The 15,835-nt window shown below is 45.6% G+C and overlaps 1 protein-coding gene across 4 annotated transcripts in view; it reads right to left on the bottom strand.

The window, feature by feature from the left end:
- Window positions 1-1,124: 1,124 nt before the first annotated feature.
- Window positions 1,125-15,835, bottom strand: part of bop1 (BOP1 ribosomal biogenesis factor) — a 96,024-nt gene continuing 81,313 nt past the window's right edge. For all 4 annotated transcript variants that reach the window (XM_056297813.1, XM_056297810.1, XM_056297811.1 and 1 more), the window contains 3 exons: window positions 10,823-10,907; window positions 8,462-8,569; window positions 1,125-1,570 (listed from right to left, as the gene is read on the bottom strand). In XM_056297813.1, coding sequence (XP_056153788.1) covers window positions 1,417-1,570; window positions 8,462-8,569; window positions 10,823-10,907 — 347 coding nt within the window. In that variant the 3' untranslated portion in view covers window positions 1,125-1,416. The remainder of the gene's footprint in view (window positions 1,571-8,461; window positions 8,570-10,822; window positions 10,908-15,835) is intronic.

Genomic DNA, 15,835 nt, shown 5'->3' with positions numbered 1-15,835 from the left:
TGGCTTCTCTAATACATGACATGACATGACATTCCAGTCATTTAGCCGACGCTTTTATCCAAAGCGACTTACAATAAGTGCATCATTTAACGTGGGAGATCAGGACAACTACTAGTCATCAGAGGTCACAAGTGCATCTAAACAAGCATCTCAGAGCAAAACCAGTGCCACAGTAAAAGCGCAAGAAAGAAATTTTTTTCTTTTTTTTAAATGAGTGAATACAATAAGTGCTAAGGGCAAGTAACAGGGTAGTAGTTCTTGAAGAGGTGAGTTTTCAACCTGCTCTGAAAGATGGGCAGCGACTCCGCTGTCCTGACATCAGTGGAGAGTTCAGTCCACCACTGTGGGGCCAGGACACAACAGAGCCGGGACCGGGTCCACCTGCAGCAGGGGCCTCTGAGCGATGGGGCAATAATGCTGGTTTAATTGATATAATAATAAATTGAACCGCTATTATTATTAGAAAAATAATAATGCTGGTTTAATTGAGGTGGGTGGTATGGAGTGGGGGATGAATTGAATTTAATGATGCAATTGTGGCGGCCACTAGGGGCTATGCCTCTCACCCAGCAGGGCTGCGAGCTGGGGGCGTGGTTTACGTTGGGGGCGTGGTTTACGTTCCTGGGCTCTCTGGTGCAAGGTTGTTCCTGTTTCAGTTTGGTTTTGGAGCTGAGGAATAAAGTTCAAACTCGCCTTTGTCTCCTGTGTTTTTCCTCATCCTGCCACACAACTGTGTTTATTTATGTATGCATACATGCATGTGAAAGCATGTGTATACATGGATGTTGTTGGGTTAGGGTTAGGGTTAGGGTTAGTGGACCCCAGGAAGAGTAGCTGTTGCCTTGTGTAACAGCTAATGGGGCTCCAAATAAACATAAATAAACATAAAAGTTATGAAACTGAAAATCCAAAACAGTCAAAATGACCACCTTGGACATTCTAGTGAGTGGAAAAAGTTCTGGCATGATTTATCTTGATTGGAATTTTTTACATCACAAAAACCTGCCATTTTAACAGGTTGTATAAACTTTTTACAGCCACTGTACATCCTCTCACACCTTTCTGCAAATGACTTGAAAAACATCAGCAAAATATACACACTAATAAAACATCTGTCACTGGTCTTCAGAAAACAGCAATTTAATTAAAAAATGAACACAAACCCTAGATAGAACAGACAGCTGGCCAGTAAAGACAATGTAAGGTAAGAAGCAGAATCATTAGCTAGCAATTACACATGTATTTTATTTCTGTATCATTTGGATCATTAACACATGGTTGCTATGTTCTTCTGTGATGCAACTGGCCACTGGGGTCACCGGGGCTTCTGTATGAAGAAGGACACTGGGGTCACCGGGGCTTCTGTGTGAAGAAGGACATGGGTGCCAAGTGTGACACGGGTTGCTGGGCAGGTTTTTAAGTGAAGAGCCTTATTGTAGCATCAGCACCAGATGAGAAGAGCCAAGGCTGGGTGGGGTGAAAGGTCACATCTAAAACGCCAAGGTCTTGGGTCAATACATGACCCTTCAGAACCTTCACCGGAACAATAAGGGGGTTCTGTAACAGGTCACTGGGGTGGGGGGAGGGAAGGAGGAGAGAGAGAGGTTTATATGTTTGTACACTGGAAATAAGTTAAGCATCAAAACTGTCAAAAAAGAAAAAATCTCTGCTCAAGCTCAACCGGCCAAAGTTGGAGAAGTGGTTCAGCCCTGGACTCACTACATGACACACACATTAAACTCCGATTCCTCCAGAATCTGGACCTGCTCGAGCAGAACTGCGAGACTTGAGTCCTTGTAGTGAATATAAAAAGACCAAAATACTGATTTTTTTCTTTTTCAAAAAGAAAGAAGGAAATAATGATAAAGGAGTTAAGGATGCAAACAAGAATGTACATCAAGACGACACATAGGGAACACTCACACACACCGACGCACACACTGACGCACACACTGACACAAACACCGATACAAACACCAACACAAACACCGATACAAAGTGACACAACCAACGATACAAACACTGATACAAACAGTGATACAAACAGTGATACAAACACCGATACAAACACTGATACAAACACTGATACAAACACCAACACAAACACCGATACAAAGGGACACAACCAACGATACAAACACTGATACAAACACTGATACAAACAGTGATACAAACACCAACACAAACACCGATACAAAGTGACACAACCAACGACACAAACACTGACACAAACACTGATACAAACAGTGATAAACACTGATACAAACACCGACACAAACGGTGATACAAACACCGACACAAACACCGACACAAACGGTGATACAAACACCGACACAAACGGTGATACAAACACCGACACAAACACCGACACAAACGGTGATACAAACACCGACACAAACGGTGATACAAACACCGATACAAAAAGTGACATAAACACCAACATAAACAGTGATACAAATACTAATACAAACAGTGACACAAACAGAGACACAAACACCGATACCAACAGTGACACAAACACCGACACAAACAGTGATACAAACAGTGATATAAACACCGACACAAACAGTGATACAAACATCAATACAAACACCGATACCAACAGTGACACAAACAGCGATACAAACAGTTACACAAACACCAACACAAACACTGAGACAAACACTGATACAAACAGTGACACAACCAACGATACAAACACGGACACAAACACTGATACAAACAGTGATACAAACACCAACACAAACACCGATACAAAGTGACACAACCACCGATACAAACACTGACACAAACACTGATCCAAACAGTGATAAACACTGATACAAACACCGACACAAATGGTGATACAAACACCGACACAAATGGTGATACAAACACCGACACAAACGGTGATACAAACACCGATACAAAAAGTGACATAAACACCAACATAAACAGTGATACAAATACTAATACAAACAGTGACACAAACAGTGATACAAACACCGATACCAACAGTGACACAAACACCGACACAAACAGTGATACAAACAGTGATACAAACACCGATATAAACACCGACACAAACACTGAGACAAACACCGACACAAACAGGGATACAAACATCAATACAAACACCGATACCAACAGTGACACAAACAGCGATACAAACAGTTACACAAACACCAACACAAACACTGAGACAAACACTGACACAAACACCGACACAAACAGTGATACAAACATCAATACAAACACCAATACCAACAGTGACACAAACAGCGATACAAACAGTTACACAAACACCAACACAAACAGCAATACAAACACCGACACAAACAGTGACACAAACACTGATACAAACACCGACACAAACAGCGATACAAACACTAACAAAACACCGATACAAACACAGACACAAACAGTGACACAAACACTGACACAAACACTGACAAAAACACCGACAAACACTGATAAACACCGACACAAACAGTGATACAAACACCGACACAAACAGTGATACAAACAGTGATAAACACTGATACAAACACTGACACAAATAGTGATACAAACACCGACACAAACAGTGATACAAACAGTGACACAAACACCAATACAAACACCGATACAAACATTGATACAAACACCGACACAAACACTAATACAAACACCAACACAAACACTGAGACAAACACTGATACAAACACTGACACAAACACTGATACAAACACAGACACAAACATCGACACAAACACCGATACAAACAGCGATACAAACACTGATACAAACAGCGACACAAACAGCGATATGAACACTGATCCAAACAGCAATACAAACACCGATACAAACACCGATAAAAACACAGACACAAACAGTGACACAATCACCAACACAAACACTGATACAACCACTGACAAAAACACCGACACAAACACTGATACAAACAGTGATAAACACCGACACAAACAACGATACAAACACCGACACAAACAGTGATACAAACAGTGATAAACACTGATACAAACACTGACACAAACAGTGATACAAACACCGACACAAACAGTGATACAAACACTAATACAAACAGTGACACAAACACCGATACAAACACGATACAAACAGTGACACAAACACCAACAAAAACAGTGATACAAACATCGATACAAACACCGATACAAACACTGACACAAACACTGTTACAAACACCGACACAAACACCGGTACAAACACTGACACAAACACCGATACAAACACCGACACAAACACTAATACAAACACCAACACAAACACTGAGACAAACACTGACACAAACATCGACACAAACACCGATACAAACACTGATACAAACAGCGATACAAACACTGATACAAACAGCGACACAAACAGCGATATGAACACTGATACAAACAGCAATACAAACACCGACACAAACATCGATACAAACACCGATACAAACACCGATACAAACACCGACACAAACACTAATACAAACACCAACACAAACACTGAGACAAACACTGACACAAACATCGACACAAACACCGATACAAACACTGATACAAACAGCGATACAAACACTGATACAAACAGCGACACAAACAGCGATACGAACACTGATACAAACAGCAATACAAACACCGACACAAACATCGATACAAACACCGACAAAAACATCGATACAAACACCGACACAAACAGTGATACAAACACTGACACAAACACCGACACACACACTGATACAAACACTGACACAAACACCGACGCAAACACCGATACAAACAGTGATATAAACATCAACACAAACACCGACGCAAACACTGACACAAACACTGATACAAACACCGACACAAACAGTGATAGAAGGGTTGCAACTCTTGATTATTTTGGTAAGTGTATATTCTGATAAATATTTTGATCAAACAAGTAATGGGACTGAGAAAACAAGTTAGGTTTAGAGGATTTAGATAGATAGTCAAAGTTGACAATATCATTAGCCCTCACATCTCTACTGTAAAAATAAACCCACTGCCCAGGGTTATTTTTTATAGCAGTATTTTGCAAATGCCTCCCTGATATGGAAAGAACAAAAGCCGAGGATTAGAACTACAGTACTCCAGCATGATAACAGATCAGGAGGATTGTATTATTCTATGCTCCGTCCATCAACATAATGGTTTGAAGAGAAGTTAAAGACACTTTGGGTCCAATAAGAAAAACACATATCACCACATACTTTTAACGATGATTTTTTTTCTGGTTTATCACAAAAGTATTGTAGCACTCAATCCGGACCAACTAGGCCATTCAGTTTATACGTGGCAACATTTTGAATAATTAGGCCAATGGGAAACAACATGGCACATAGATACACCAATATTCAAGAGTAACTTCATACAAATAGGTGGAAATCCCATACAATTCCCACAGTGGAGAAACTGTGGTATTCACACCCTCTCAGATATCTACTACCAAGATGGATTAAGGTCCTTCCAAGACCTGAGAGACAAATTTAATTTACGTGGGTCATCTTTCTATTTTTATTTACAGTCGGGATTCCTTGGACTCAGTCATTACCTATTCACCACTTGTAGGAATAATAACAGGCTGTAAACACTGGCAGGGGCTTAGTGTCAAATTTGTACAAAAAACCCTACAACAAATGAGTTGTTCATTGGGTACAGTGACTGTATGGGGCATAAAGCTTAAAAGCTATGAACACAACACAGACCAGAGGAGCGTTCGGAATAATATTCCACTCACTTCATGTATTACAGCCATCAGCTACTAAATTATGAAGAACTCATGACTTTTATTTATCACCAAGAAAACACTGCCAACTTAAATCGACCCCAAGCCCTGTATGTTTCCAAGTTCACAAGATGAGATCAGAACATACACACACATATGGTGGGAATGTCCCGGGGTGGACACCTTCTGGGACAATAAACAACAGCTTTATCACACATCATGGATGTAACTAGACCCTACCTTACAAACTTTATTATTATTATTTTTCTTCCCAATTGTACCTGGCCAATCATCCCACTCTTTCGAGCCGTCCCGGTCGCTGCTCCACCTCCTCTGCTGATCCAGGGAGGGCTGCAGACTACCACATGTCTCCTCCCATACATGTGGAGTCACCAGCCATATCTTTTCACCTGACAGTGAGGAGTTTCACCAGGGGGACGTAGCGCATGGGAGGATCACACTATCCCCCCAGCTCCCCCTCCCCCCAAACAGGAGCCCTGACTGAGCAGAGGAGGGGCTAGTGCAGCAACCAGGACACATACCCATACCCGGCTTTCCCCTCGCAGACAGGGCCAATTGTCTCTGTAGGGACACCCAACCAAGCCGGAGGTAACACGGGGATCTGAACTGGCGATCCCCGTGTTGGCAGACAACAGAATAGACCGCCACGCCACCCCGACGCCTTCACAGTCGAATTTTTATTTGGAAGTTTGGCTAGGGTCTAACACACCAATGTGCTTATCTTGGGTTCTCTCGTGTACACATTATTTATTTGCTTTATTGATTGATTGATTTATTTACTTGTGTGCAGGAGCCAACTGGCTGTGTGAATGTAAATGTATGTACATTTATTATGCATATGTAATGACCTACATGAAGACATTCACATTTTATTCAACGCCAACTTAATAACTCTTTTCAAAGAATTTTTAAACATTAAAATATGCTCTCATTCCCCACTAATACACAATAACACACAGACACACACAACCCCCAAAGCCTCAGGAGCCGAGCTCTGACTTACGTACAGTCAGTCAAGTTCAACACATGCAGTGTTACAACACCTCCTGCTGGCAGCAGTGAGGAGAAGTTTGGTGTGAGCATTTTGAAATTCAGTCTGATTTGAAATTAATCGATAATTTACATGTAAACGGGCGTCACACGGCAGCAGCGCTTTACGTGTCACACGGCGGCAGCGCTTTACGTGTCACACGGCAGCAGCGCTTTACGTGTCACACGGCGGCAGTGTGTCACACGGCAGCAGCGCTTTACATGTCACACAGCAGCGGCGCTTTACGTGTCACACAGCAGCAGCGCTTTACGTGTCACACGGCAGCAGTGTGTCACACGGCAGCAGTGTGTCACACGGCAGCGGCGCTTTACGTGTCACACGGCAGCGGCGCTTTACGTGTCACACGGCAGCGGCGCTTTACGTGTCACACAGCAGCAGCGCTTTACGTGTCACACGGCAGCAGTGTGTCACACGGCAGCAGTGTGTCACACGGCAGCGGCGCTTTACGTGTCACACGGCAGCGGCGCTTTACGTGTCACACGGCAGCGGCGCTTTACGTGTCACACAGCAGCAGCGCTTTACGTGTCACACGGCAGCAGCGCTTTACGTGTCACACGGCAGCAGCGCTTTACGTGTCACACGGCAGCAGCGCTTTACGTGTCACACGGCAGCAGCGCTTTACGTGTCACACGGCAGCAGCGCTTTACGTGTCACACGGCAGCAGTGTGTCACACGGCAGCAGTGTGTCACACAGCAGCAGTGTGTCACACGGCAGCAGTGTGTCACACGGCAGCAGCGCTTTACGTGTCACACAGCAGCAGTGTGTCACACAGCAGCAGTGTGTCACACGGCAGCAGCGCTTTACGTGTCACACGGCAGCAGTGTGTCACACGGCAGCAGTGTGTCACACAGCAGCAGTGTGTCACACGGCAGCAGTGTGTCACACGGCAGCGGCGCTTTACGTGTCACACGGCAGCGGCGCTTTACGTGTCACACGGCAGCGGCGCTTTACGTGTCACACGGCAGCGGCGCTTTACGTGTCACATGGCAGCAGCGCGTCACACGGCAGCAGTGTGTCACACGGCAGCAGTGTGTCACACAGCGGCAGTGTGTCACACGGCGGCAGTGTGTCACACAGCGGCAGTGTGTCACACAGCGGCAGTGTGTCACACAGCGGCAGTGTGTCACACGGTGGCAGTGTGTCACACAGCGGCAGTGTGTCACACGGCAGCAGTGTGTCACACAGCGGCAGTGTGTCACACGGTGGCAGCGCGTCACATGTCAAACGGCGGCAGCAGCTTGTCACATTGCAGCAGCGCGTCACATGTCAAACGGCGGCAGCAGCTTGTCACATTGCAGCAGCGCGTCACATGTCACACGGCGGCAGCAGCTTGTCACACGGTGGCAGCGCGTCACATGTCACACGGCGGCAGCAGCTTGTCACATGGCAGCAGCGCGTCACATGTCACATGGCAGCAGCTTGTCACATGTCACATGGCAGCAGCTTGTCACATGGCAGCAGCGCGTCACATGGCAGCAGCGCGTCACATGTCACACGGCGGCAGCGTATCCAACTGCAGCGGCCGCAAAACAACCTGATAACACTGACACAAGCTGCAGACTGCTCAACAAGTCCATCCTTCTGAATCTACGTGACCACTTCCTGTGTATGTGTGTGTGTGTGTGTGTGTGTGTGTGTGTGTGTGTGTGTGTGTCTCATACTTGTACACTGTCCCATGGCAGACTATCACAGATCCATCATCAGAGCCCGAGGCAAACAAGGGGTAGGTCTTATGATAAGCAACGCCCCTTACAGCTTTCTTATGGTGCCTGGTTGAAGAGAGGGGAAGGAACAAAAACACAAATTAAAACAAATACACAAACCTCCTCTTCATTCTCAACACACACTTTCTAGTCACGTGATCCACCCTAACAACTACCCCCCATTAGCAAAGTAAAACTCCTGCAGTGTTCATGTTGCCCTGAGGGTGGATGTCGAGTGGGGGATATGGAGAAATGCTGGTTCCCCAGCCCACAGCAGAGCAACACACAGAGACACTTAAGAACTACAAGAACACACACATTCAAACGAACAAATATATATATAAAAAAAAAAATCACTGTCCAACAAACGCCAGCCAGGATGACTGTCAGAACCGCCGGCCTGCATGGGCTAGCAGTTAACCTAACCTGCCCCGATTACACATCCTGTCAGACCGCCCTCCGCGTTTCCACCTCGGGCGCAGCTCCACGCACGGGCCGTGGTCCCTGTGGCAACCAGACGAAGCAGACCAAGCTCTCACAGCCGATCTAGTGCCAGCTCTCTCAGCCAGACACCCTCGACACACCTCCCCGCACTCCTCACGACGACATCAGAAACACCACAGTCGACGCCAGGTGAGGCCACCGCCAGACCGCCCTCGGTGTTATCGGAAGTACCGGTCTGCGTGGGCTAGCAGTTAGCCTAGCCTGCCCCACTTCTGCTTCCTGTCAGACCGCCCTCGGTGTTACCTCCTCGGTTGCAGCTCCAGACAAGGCCACAGTCCCTGTGCCCACAGCGCAGCAGACTAAGCTCTCCCAGCTGATCCAGCGCCAGCTCTCCCAGCCAACAAACGAAGACAAAAATTTAGACGCAGACGTGGACAAAGACACTGTATCGACAGTACTGGGTGAGGCCGCTGCAAATTTGAATTCACGCTGCCATCTTCCCACACTGGTAGTGGGTGAGGCCGCTGAGAACATGAATTTGCGCCGCCATCTTCCCACACTGGAAGCAGAAGTTTTGTTTATAAGAGTGGGGATACCAGCAGTCAGTTAATAATAATAATTACATTTATATCGCACTTTTCTAGACACCCACAAAGGCTTCACATTGAAGGGGGTAACTCACTTCAACCACCACCAATGTGCAGTACCACCTGAGTGATGCATGGCAGTCATTTTGTGCCAGAATGCTCACCACACATCAGCTTGAGGTGGAGAGGGAGGAATCACTGAGACAATTACATGGGGGGATGTTCAGGTGGCCAGATGGAGAGAGACAGGTTGGGAATTTTGCCAGGACACCGGGGAACCCCCTACTCTTTGTGATAAGTGCCATGGGATCTTTAATGACCACAGTGAGTCAGGACCTCGGTTTAACGTCTCATCCGAAGGACAGCGTCTCCTACAGCACAGTGTCCCCATTACTGCTCCGGGGCATTGATATTTGTTGTTTTCATTAGGACCAGAGGGAAGACTGCCCCCCCAACACCACTTGCGGCAGCAACTCAGTTTTCCCGGGAGGTCTCCCATCCAAGTACTAGCCAAGCCCATGCCTGCTTATATATTAGCTACCGTCATTTGGCAGAGCCAGGGTACATGTTGGTATGGCTGCCGGTGTGGCTTCAGTTGAGACTGAAGAGGTCACTTAGATGAGTGGTGAAACCTTTCTCTTAATAAACGTCGTGTCCTGTTGAACTGATTCAACTCTGTAATAATAGTACAATATTGCACAAACAGGAAAATTGGCTGCCATATAGCTGTGTGCGGAACAGGAAACTGTTGTGTGTTGACATACTCAAAAGACAGGGGGCTTTTTGAATGGTTTTGAGTGCTATGGCTGGACATGCTGTACTATCTAAAGGTATGCCTATATGAGGTAAAAGTGTTGGTGGGGTGCAATTGCTTTGCCAGTGTCGTGGTAGATTGTAGTAGAGGGTGGGTGCTCAGGTCAGGTGTGTGGACCACTCACTAATAGCTATGGCAAGGGAGGCACTGCCTGTGGTTGAGCTATATGTCTTTACCATAAACTTGCGCCTGTTGTCGGTCTGTTTTTCTGTGTCTGTTGTATCAAAAGAAATTTTCTGTAGTATCAACCTGTGTCTGTTTGTATTGGTGGTGAAAGGTAGTTAGATAGCTTCACTTGTTTTTTGAGAGAAAAAAACAGTCAGCCTTTTGGGACCTGGCTAAAAGCCTGTGGAATTGGAATTTCAGGGTGCTTGAGAGAGGGAATGAGGGTTCCAATTTCAGTGTGGTTGGTTAGGTAAAATAAAATTTAGGGTTAAGGGTCGAGACTGTTTAATCTCACATTTAATGTCTTACCTTAACATCTTGTAGGGTGTGGTAGAGAGGTCCAGGTCAAACCAGGACAGCCTGCAGTCATAACTTCCACAAATGACATTGTCACCTGAACACAACCGGAAGAGGTCACTATCTGATAGACACATAAAGACAATCCTAACCCTGACAGTCCTGGATATAAACTGCATGAAGTATTTATGTAGTGATTAATATTGGTGTAACTTATCTGTTTAACAGAGGCCCTGTTCACACCTGGCATTAAAATGCATCTTGGGTGATCTGATCACAAGTGGACAGCTGGAAGTAGAAATGTGAATGCACCCAAGATGCATTGCGGACTGTTCTGCCTGCGCAGTTTATTTTGATGTAATACCACTTTCAACCACTGGGTGGCTGCATGCTATTGTTTTGATGTGATTTAGCGCCACCTGCACAAGAAGAAGAATGAAACAGGAAGTGCAGTTACAGTAGTTCCGTTGTTAAACGATCTCAGTCTGATACGCTGAAAGAAAGTAGAAAAAGTTGTTGCATGTCTCAATCTTCGCTCATCATTCTGTTTAATGCCATCAGAAAGTAATGACTGTAAGTCTAAATAATAGTGTACATCTTTGGTAACGTTTGTAGGTGTATATTGTGTAGTTTGAATATTTTATAGGGTAGTTTTGTTAGCTTAGAAAAAACGGGGTCTATAAGCTAAGCAGTATTGTGTGCTAGCTATTCATTTGGATGTGTTAGCTACATAACTGAGTTGCATTGTGTTAGCAATACTGGATATTACTATGATAGTTTTGTGTTAGCTACAGATATTAGGTAAATAGCTATACGTTAGCTGCAGAAATAGATGTTTTAGCTAGTAAGCCATAGAGATTTCATACAGTTTTACTGTAATTCAGGTTACTTTTGATAGATAACGGTATATCTATATGCAGATATTTTACACCTATGTATATTTTTATATTTAGCGTAGGTGCTCAAAATTGTATTTTATTTTCTTCTCTACAGTTTCACTCGTCGTCGTCGTTGTTTCACTATAGTTAATGGCAAGACGTCATTAAATTCCCCTGACTTCGAGTTTGGCTTGCTGCTCATCTTTGTTCCATAACTTCTGAGAAGTTTACAACATTGAGGGAGCAGTACAAGGACGCATTGAGATCTGATCACTCACACCACATTCAGAGTTGGTCTGGGCTTCATATGGCCACATACTTTTAGTAGTGTGTACGTGAATGTGTCCGAGGAAACATTGAAGGACTGCCTACTCAACTGACATCCTCTGCGTAAGCAATAAAAATATCAGATAGAAAGAATATCTTGCGTGATTCTGCCAAGCGCAGCTGGACTGTCAGCGATGATGAAGAAAAGGCAAACCGAAAGGTTATAAAACATCAGTTTAGTGAATACAAAAAAACAGGCTGTCTACCTAACCCTAACCCTTCTTTGGGAAAAGTTTTCTTTTTTTACCTTGTCTGTAATTTCTGACACACATCACACCCACAACTGTGGAAGAGCCCCCGCCTGTTTGCACATTCAAGTTCAACTTCAGGTTCAAGTTTATTTATCCACCGCAGCGCAGAGCCCAACCCTCTTTAACCCACTGGAATAATTAAATAATCTGAGCCTGAACAGATGTGACCAGGTCAAGCCGGACAGGGTTCAAATTGAGAATTACAAACTCTAGCAGTCAGATATTGAACCCAGCCACTGAGGATGAACAAGCCAGCGGATATTTAGTGCTTGTTCCAAGACTGGATAAATGAGGAGGGCTGCGTCAGAAAGGGCATCCAGCATTAAAACTTTGCCAAATCAAATATGCAGATCACAAACCTGATTTCCATACCGGACTGGTCGAGGCCTGGGTAACCAACAACCGCCACCAGTACTGTTGGCCAGCAGGGTGACAATGGAAACTGCTACAGCTTGATGAAGGAGAAGGGGAAGGCATGTCCAGAGGCAGCGGGAGAGGAGGAAGGGTAGGAGTGTGAAGGTGAGAGTCGGAACTTTGAATGTTGGCACTATGACTGGTAAAGGGAGAGGGCTGGTTGATATGATGGAGAGAAGGAAGGTATATTGTGTGTGCAAGAGACCAGGTGGAAGGGGAGTAAGGCCAGGAACATCGGTGGTGGATTCAACTCCTCTACCATGGTGCAGATGGGAGGAGAAATGGGGTAGGGCTAATTCTGAAGGAAGAGTATGTCAAGTGTGTTGGAGGTGAAGAGAGTGTCAGACAGAGTGATGAGTATGAAGCTGGAAATCAAAGGTATGATGATGAATGTTATCAGCACATATGCCCAGCAAGTTGGATGAGAAAGGGAAGAGAAAGACAAATTCTGGAGTGAGTTGGATGAAGTGGTGGAGAGGGTACCCAAGGAGGAGAGAGTGGTGATTGGAGCGGACTTCAATGGGCACGTTGATGAAGGGAACAGAAAAGATGAGGAGATGATGGGTGGTATGGTGTCAAGGAGAGAAATGTGGAAGGACAGTTGGTGGTGGATTTTGCGAAAAGGATGGAAATGGCTATGGTGAATACATATTTCAAGAAGAGGGAGGAAGACAGGGTGACGTACAAGAGCAGAGGGAAGTGCACACAGGTGGACTATATCTTATGTAGGAGGCGTGATCTAAAAAGGGATTGGAGACTGCAATGTGGTGACGGGAAACGTAGCTAGGCAGCATCGGATGGTGGTCTGTAGGATGACTTTGGAGACCAAGAAGAGGAAGAGAGTGAACGCAGAGCCAAAGATAAAATGGTGGAAGTTGAAGAAGGAAAACTGTTATGTGGAGTTCAGGGAGGAGTTAAAATAGGCCCTGGGTGGTAGTGAAGAAGTGCCGGATGGCGGAGCAACCACTGCAGAAATAGTGAGGGAGACAACTAGGAAGGTACTTGGTGTGTCATCTGGGCAGAGGACGGAAGACATTGAGACTTGGTGGCGGAATGAGGACATACAGCAAAGTATACAGAGGAAGAGGCTGGCAAAGAAGAAGTGGGATAGTCAGAGAGATGAAGAAAGTAGACAGGAGTACAAGGAGATGCAGCGTAAATAGATGAGAGAGGTAGCAAAGGCAAAGGCGTATGGTGAGTTGTTTGACAGGTTAGACACCAAGGAAGGAGAAAAGGACTTGTACCGATTGGCTAGACAGAGGGACCGAGCTGGGAAGGACGTGCAGCAGGTTAGGGCGATCAAGGATAGAGATGGAAATGTGCTGACAAATGAAGAGAGTGTGTTGAGAAGGCGGAAGGCATACTTTGAGGGGCTGATGAATGAAGAAAATGAGAGAGAGAAGGTTGGATGATGTGGGAATAGTGAATCAGGAAGTGCAGTGGATTAGCAAGGAGGAAGTGAGGGTAGCTATGAAGAGGATGAACAGTGGAAAGAAAGGCAGTTGGTCCTGATGACATACCTGTGGAGGCATGGAGATGTTTAGGAGAGATGGAAGTGAAGTTTTTTAACTAGATTGTTTAACACAATCTTGGAAAGTGAGAGGATGCCTGAGGAGTGGAGAAGAAGCATACTGGTACCGATTTTCAAGAACAAGGGCGATGTGCAGAACTGTAGCAACTACAGAGGTATAAAGTTGATCAGCCACAGCATGACGATATGGGAAAGAGTAATAGAAGCTAGGTTAAGAGGAGAGGTGATGATCAGCGAGCAGCAGTATGGTTTCATGCCACGAAAGAGCACCACAGATGTGATGTTTGCTTTGAGAGTGTTGATGGAGAAGTATAGAGAAGGCCGGAAGGAGTTACATTGTGTCTGTGGATTTAGAGAAAGCATACGACAGGGTGCCGAGAGAGGAGGTGTGGTGTTGTATGAGGAAGTCGGGAGTGGCAGAGAAATATGGAGGAGTGGTGCGGGATATGCATGAGGGGAGTGCAACAGTGGTGAGGTGTGTGGTTGGAATGACAGATGGGTTCAAGGTGAAGGTGGGATTACATCAAAGATCAGCTCTGAGCCCTTTCTTGTTTGCAATGATGATGGACAGGTTGATGGACAAGATCAGGCAGGAGTCTCTGTGGACTATGACGATTGTGGGTGACATTGTGATCTGTAGTGAGAGTAGGGTGCAGGTTGAGGAGAGCCTAGAGAGATTCAGAGGCTTGTATTTTTTTCTCCATAGTTTTTGTTGGGGTCCAGGATTCTGCACTGTATAGAAGAGTTGCTATTATGATGGTGCGGAGCAGTTGCATTTTTGACTTCATTCTAAGTTTTTTATCTTTCCAGATCATGTTGAGCTTGGTCATTGCGCTTGTTGCAATGGCGATTCTGCTCCTAATGTCTTTTTCCAATCGTCTGTCTTCATTAATCACAGATCCAAGATATTTGAAAGATGTGACTTCCTCAAGTTTTTCACTGCCAACAATGATTTCCGTGTTTACCCACAATAGACTATTAAGTCGGGAAGTGAAGGGTTGGATAAACTGAAGGCTAACCCTTCACTTCCCGACTTAGGCTCACTAAATTCAGCCAGGGATTGGGGAAATGCGGGTGGACTTGGGCCAGAAGCTCATCTTCCCGACACAGATTGAAACAACCACTTTGTGACCAGACCTCGTCCTCTGGTTCAATTCTTGCCAGCTTGCTTACATCATCAAGCTGACAGTCCCCTGGGAGGATGCAGTCGATGAAGCGTTCGAGCGTAAGAAGCTGCGGTATGCCAACCTAGCAGCGGAAGCAGAGGACAGAGGCTGGAAGGTGAAGGTGCGCCCTGTGGAGGAGGGTTGTAGGGGCTTAGTTTCCAGCTCCACAGGCAAACTCCTGAGGGAACTAGGAGTCAGGGGGCAGGCCCACAGGAGAGCGATCAAAGAGCTAGCTGACAACGCTGAGAGGACTAGCCACTGGATCTGGATCAAAAGGAGAGACGCCGTCTGGGCTGCCAGGGTGAACAGCTAACCACAGGACTCACACCCAGGACCGATCAACCTGTGGTGGGTCTGCCTCAGCGGAGGGTGTCTTGTGATAAGAGGCCGAAACACCCTGTGATGCTGAGGTACACAACTGACGATGTGTCCTGGTGGTGGCAATGTCACCTTGGCAG

This window comes from Lampris incognitus, chromosome 18 (genome assembly GCF_029633865.1).
Source record: "Lampris incognitus isolate fLamInc1 chromosome 18, fLamInc1.hap2, whole genome shotgun sequence".
NCBI lineage: Eukaryota > Metazoa > Chordata > Actinopteri > Lampriformes > Lampridae > Lampris > Lampris incognitus.
The sequence above is the reverse complement of the archived record's forward strand: the minus strand, read 5'-3'. Positions and strand labels throughout refer to the sequence as shown.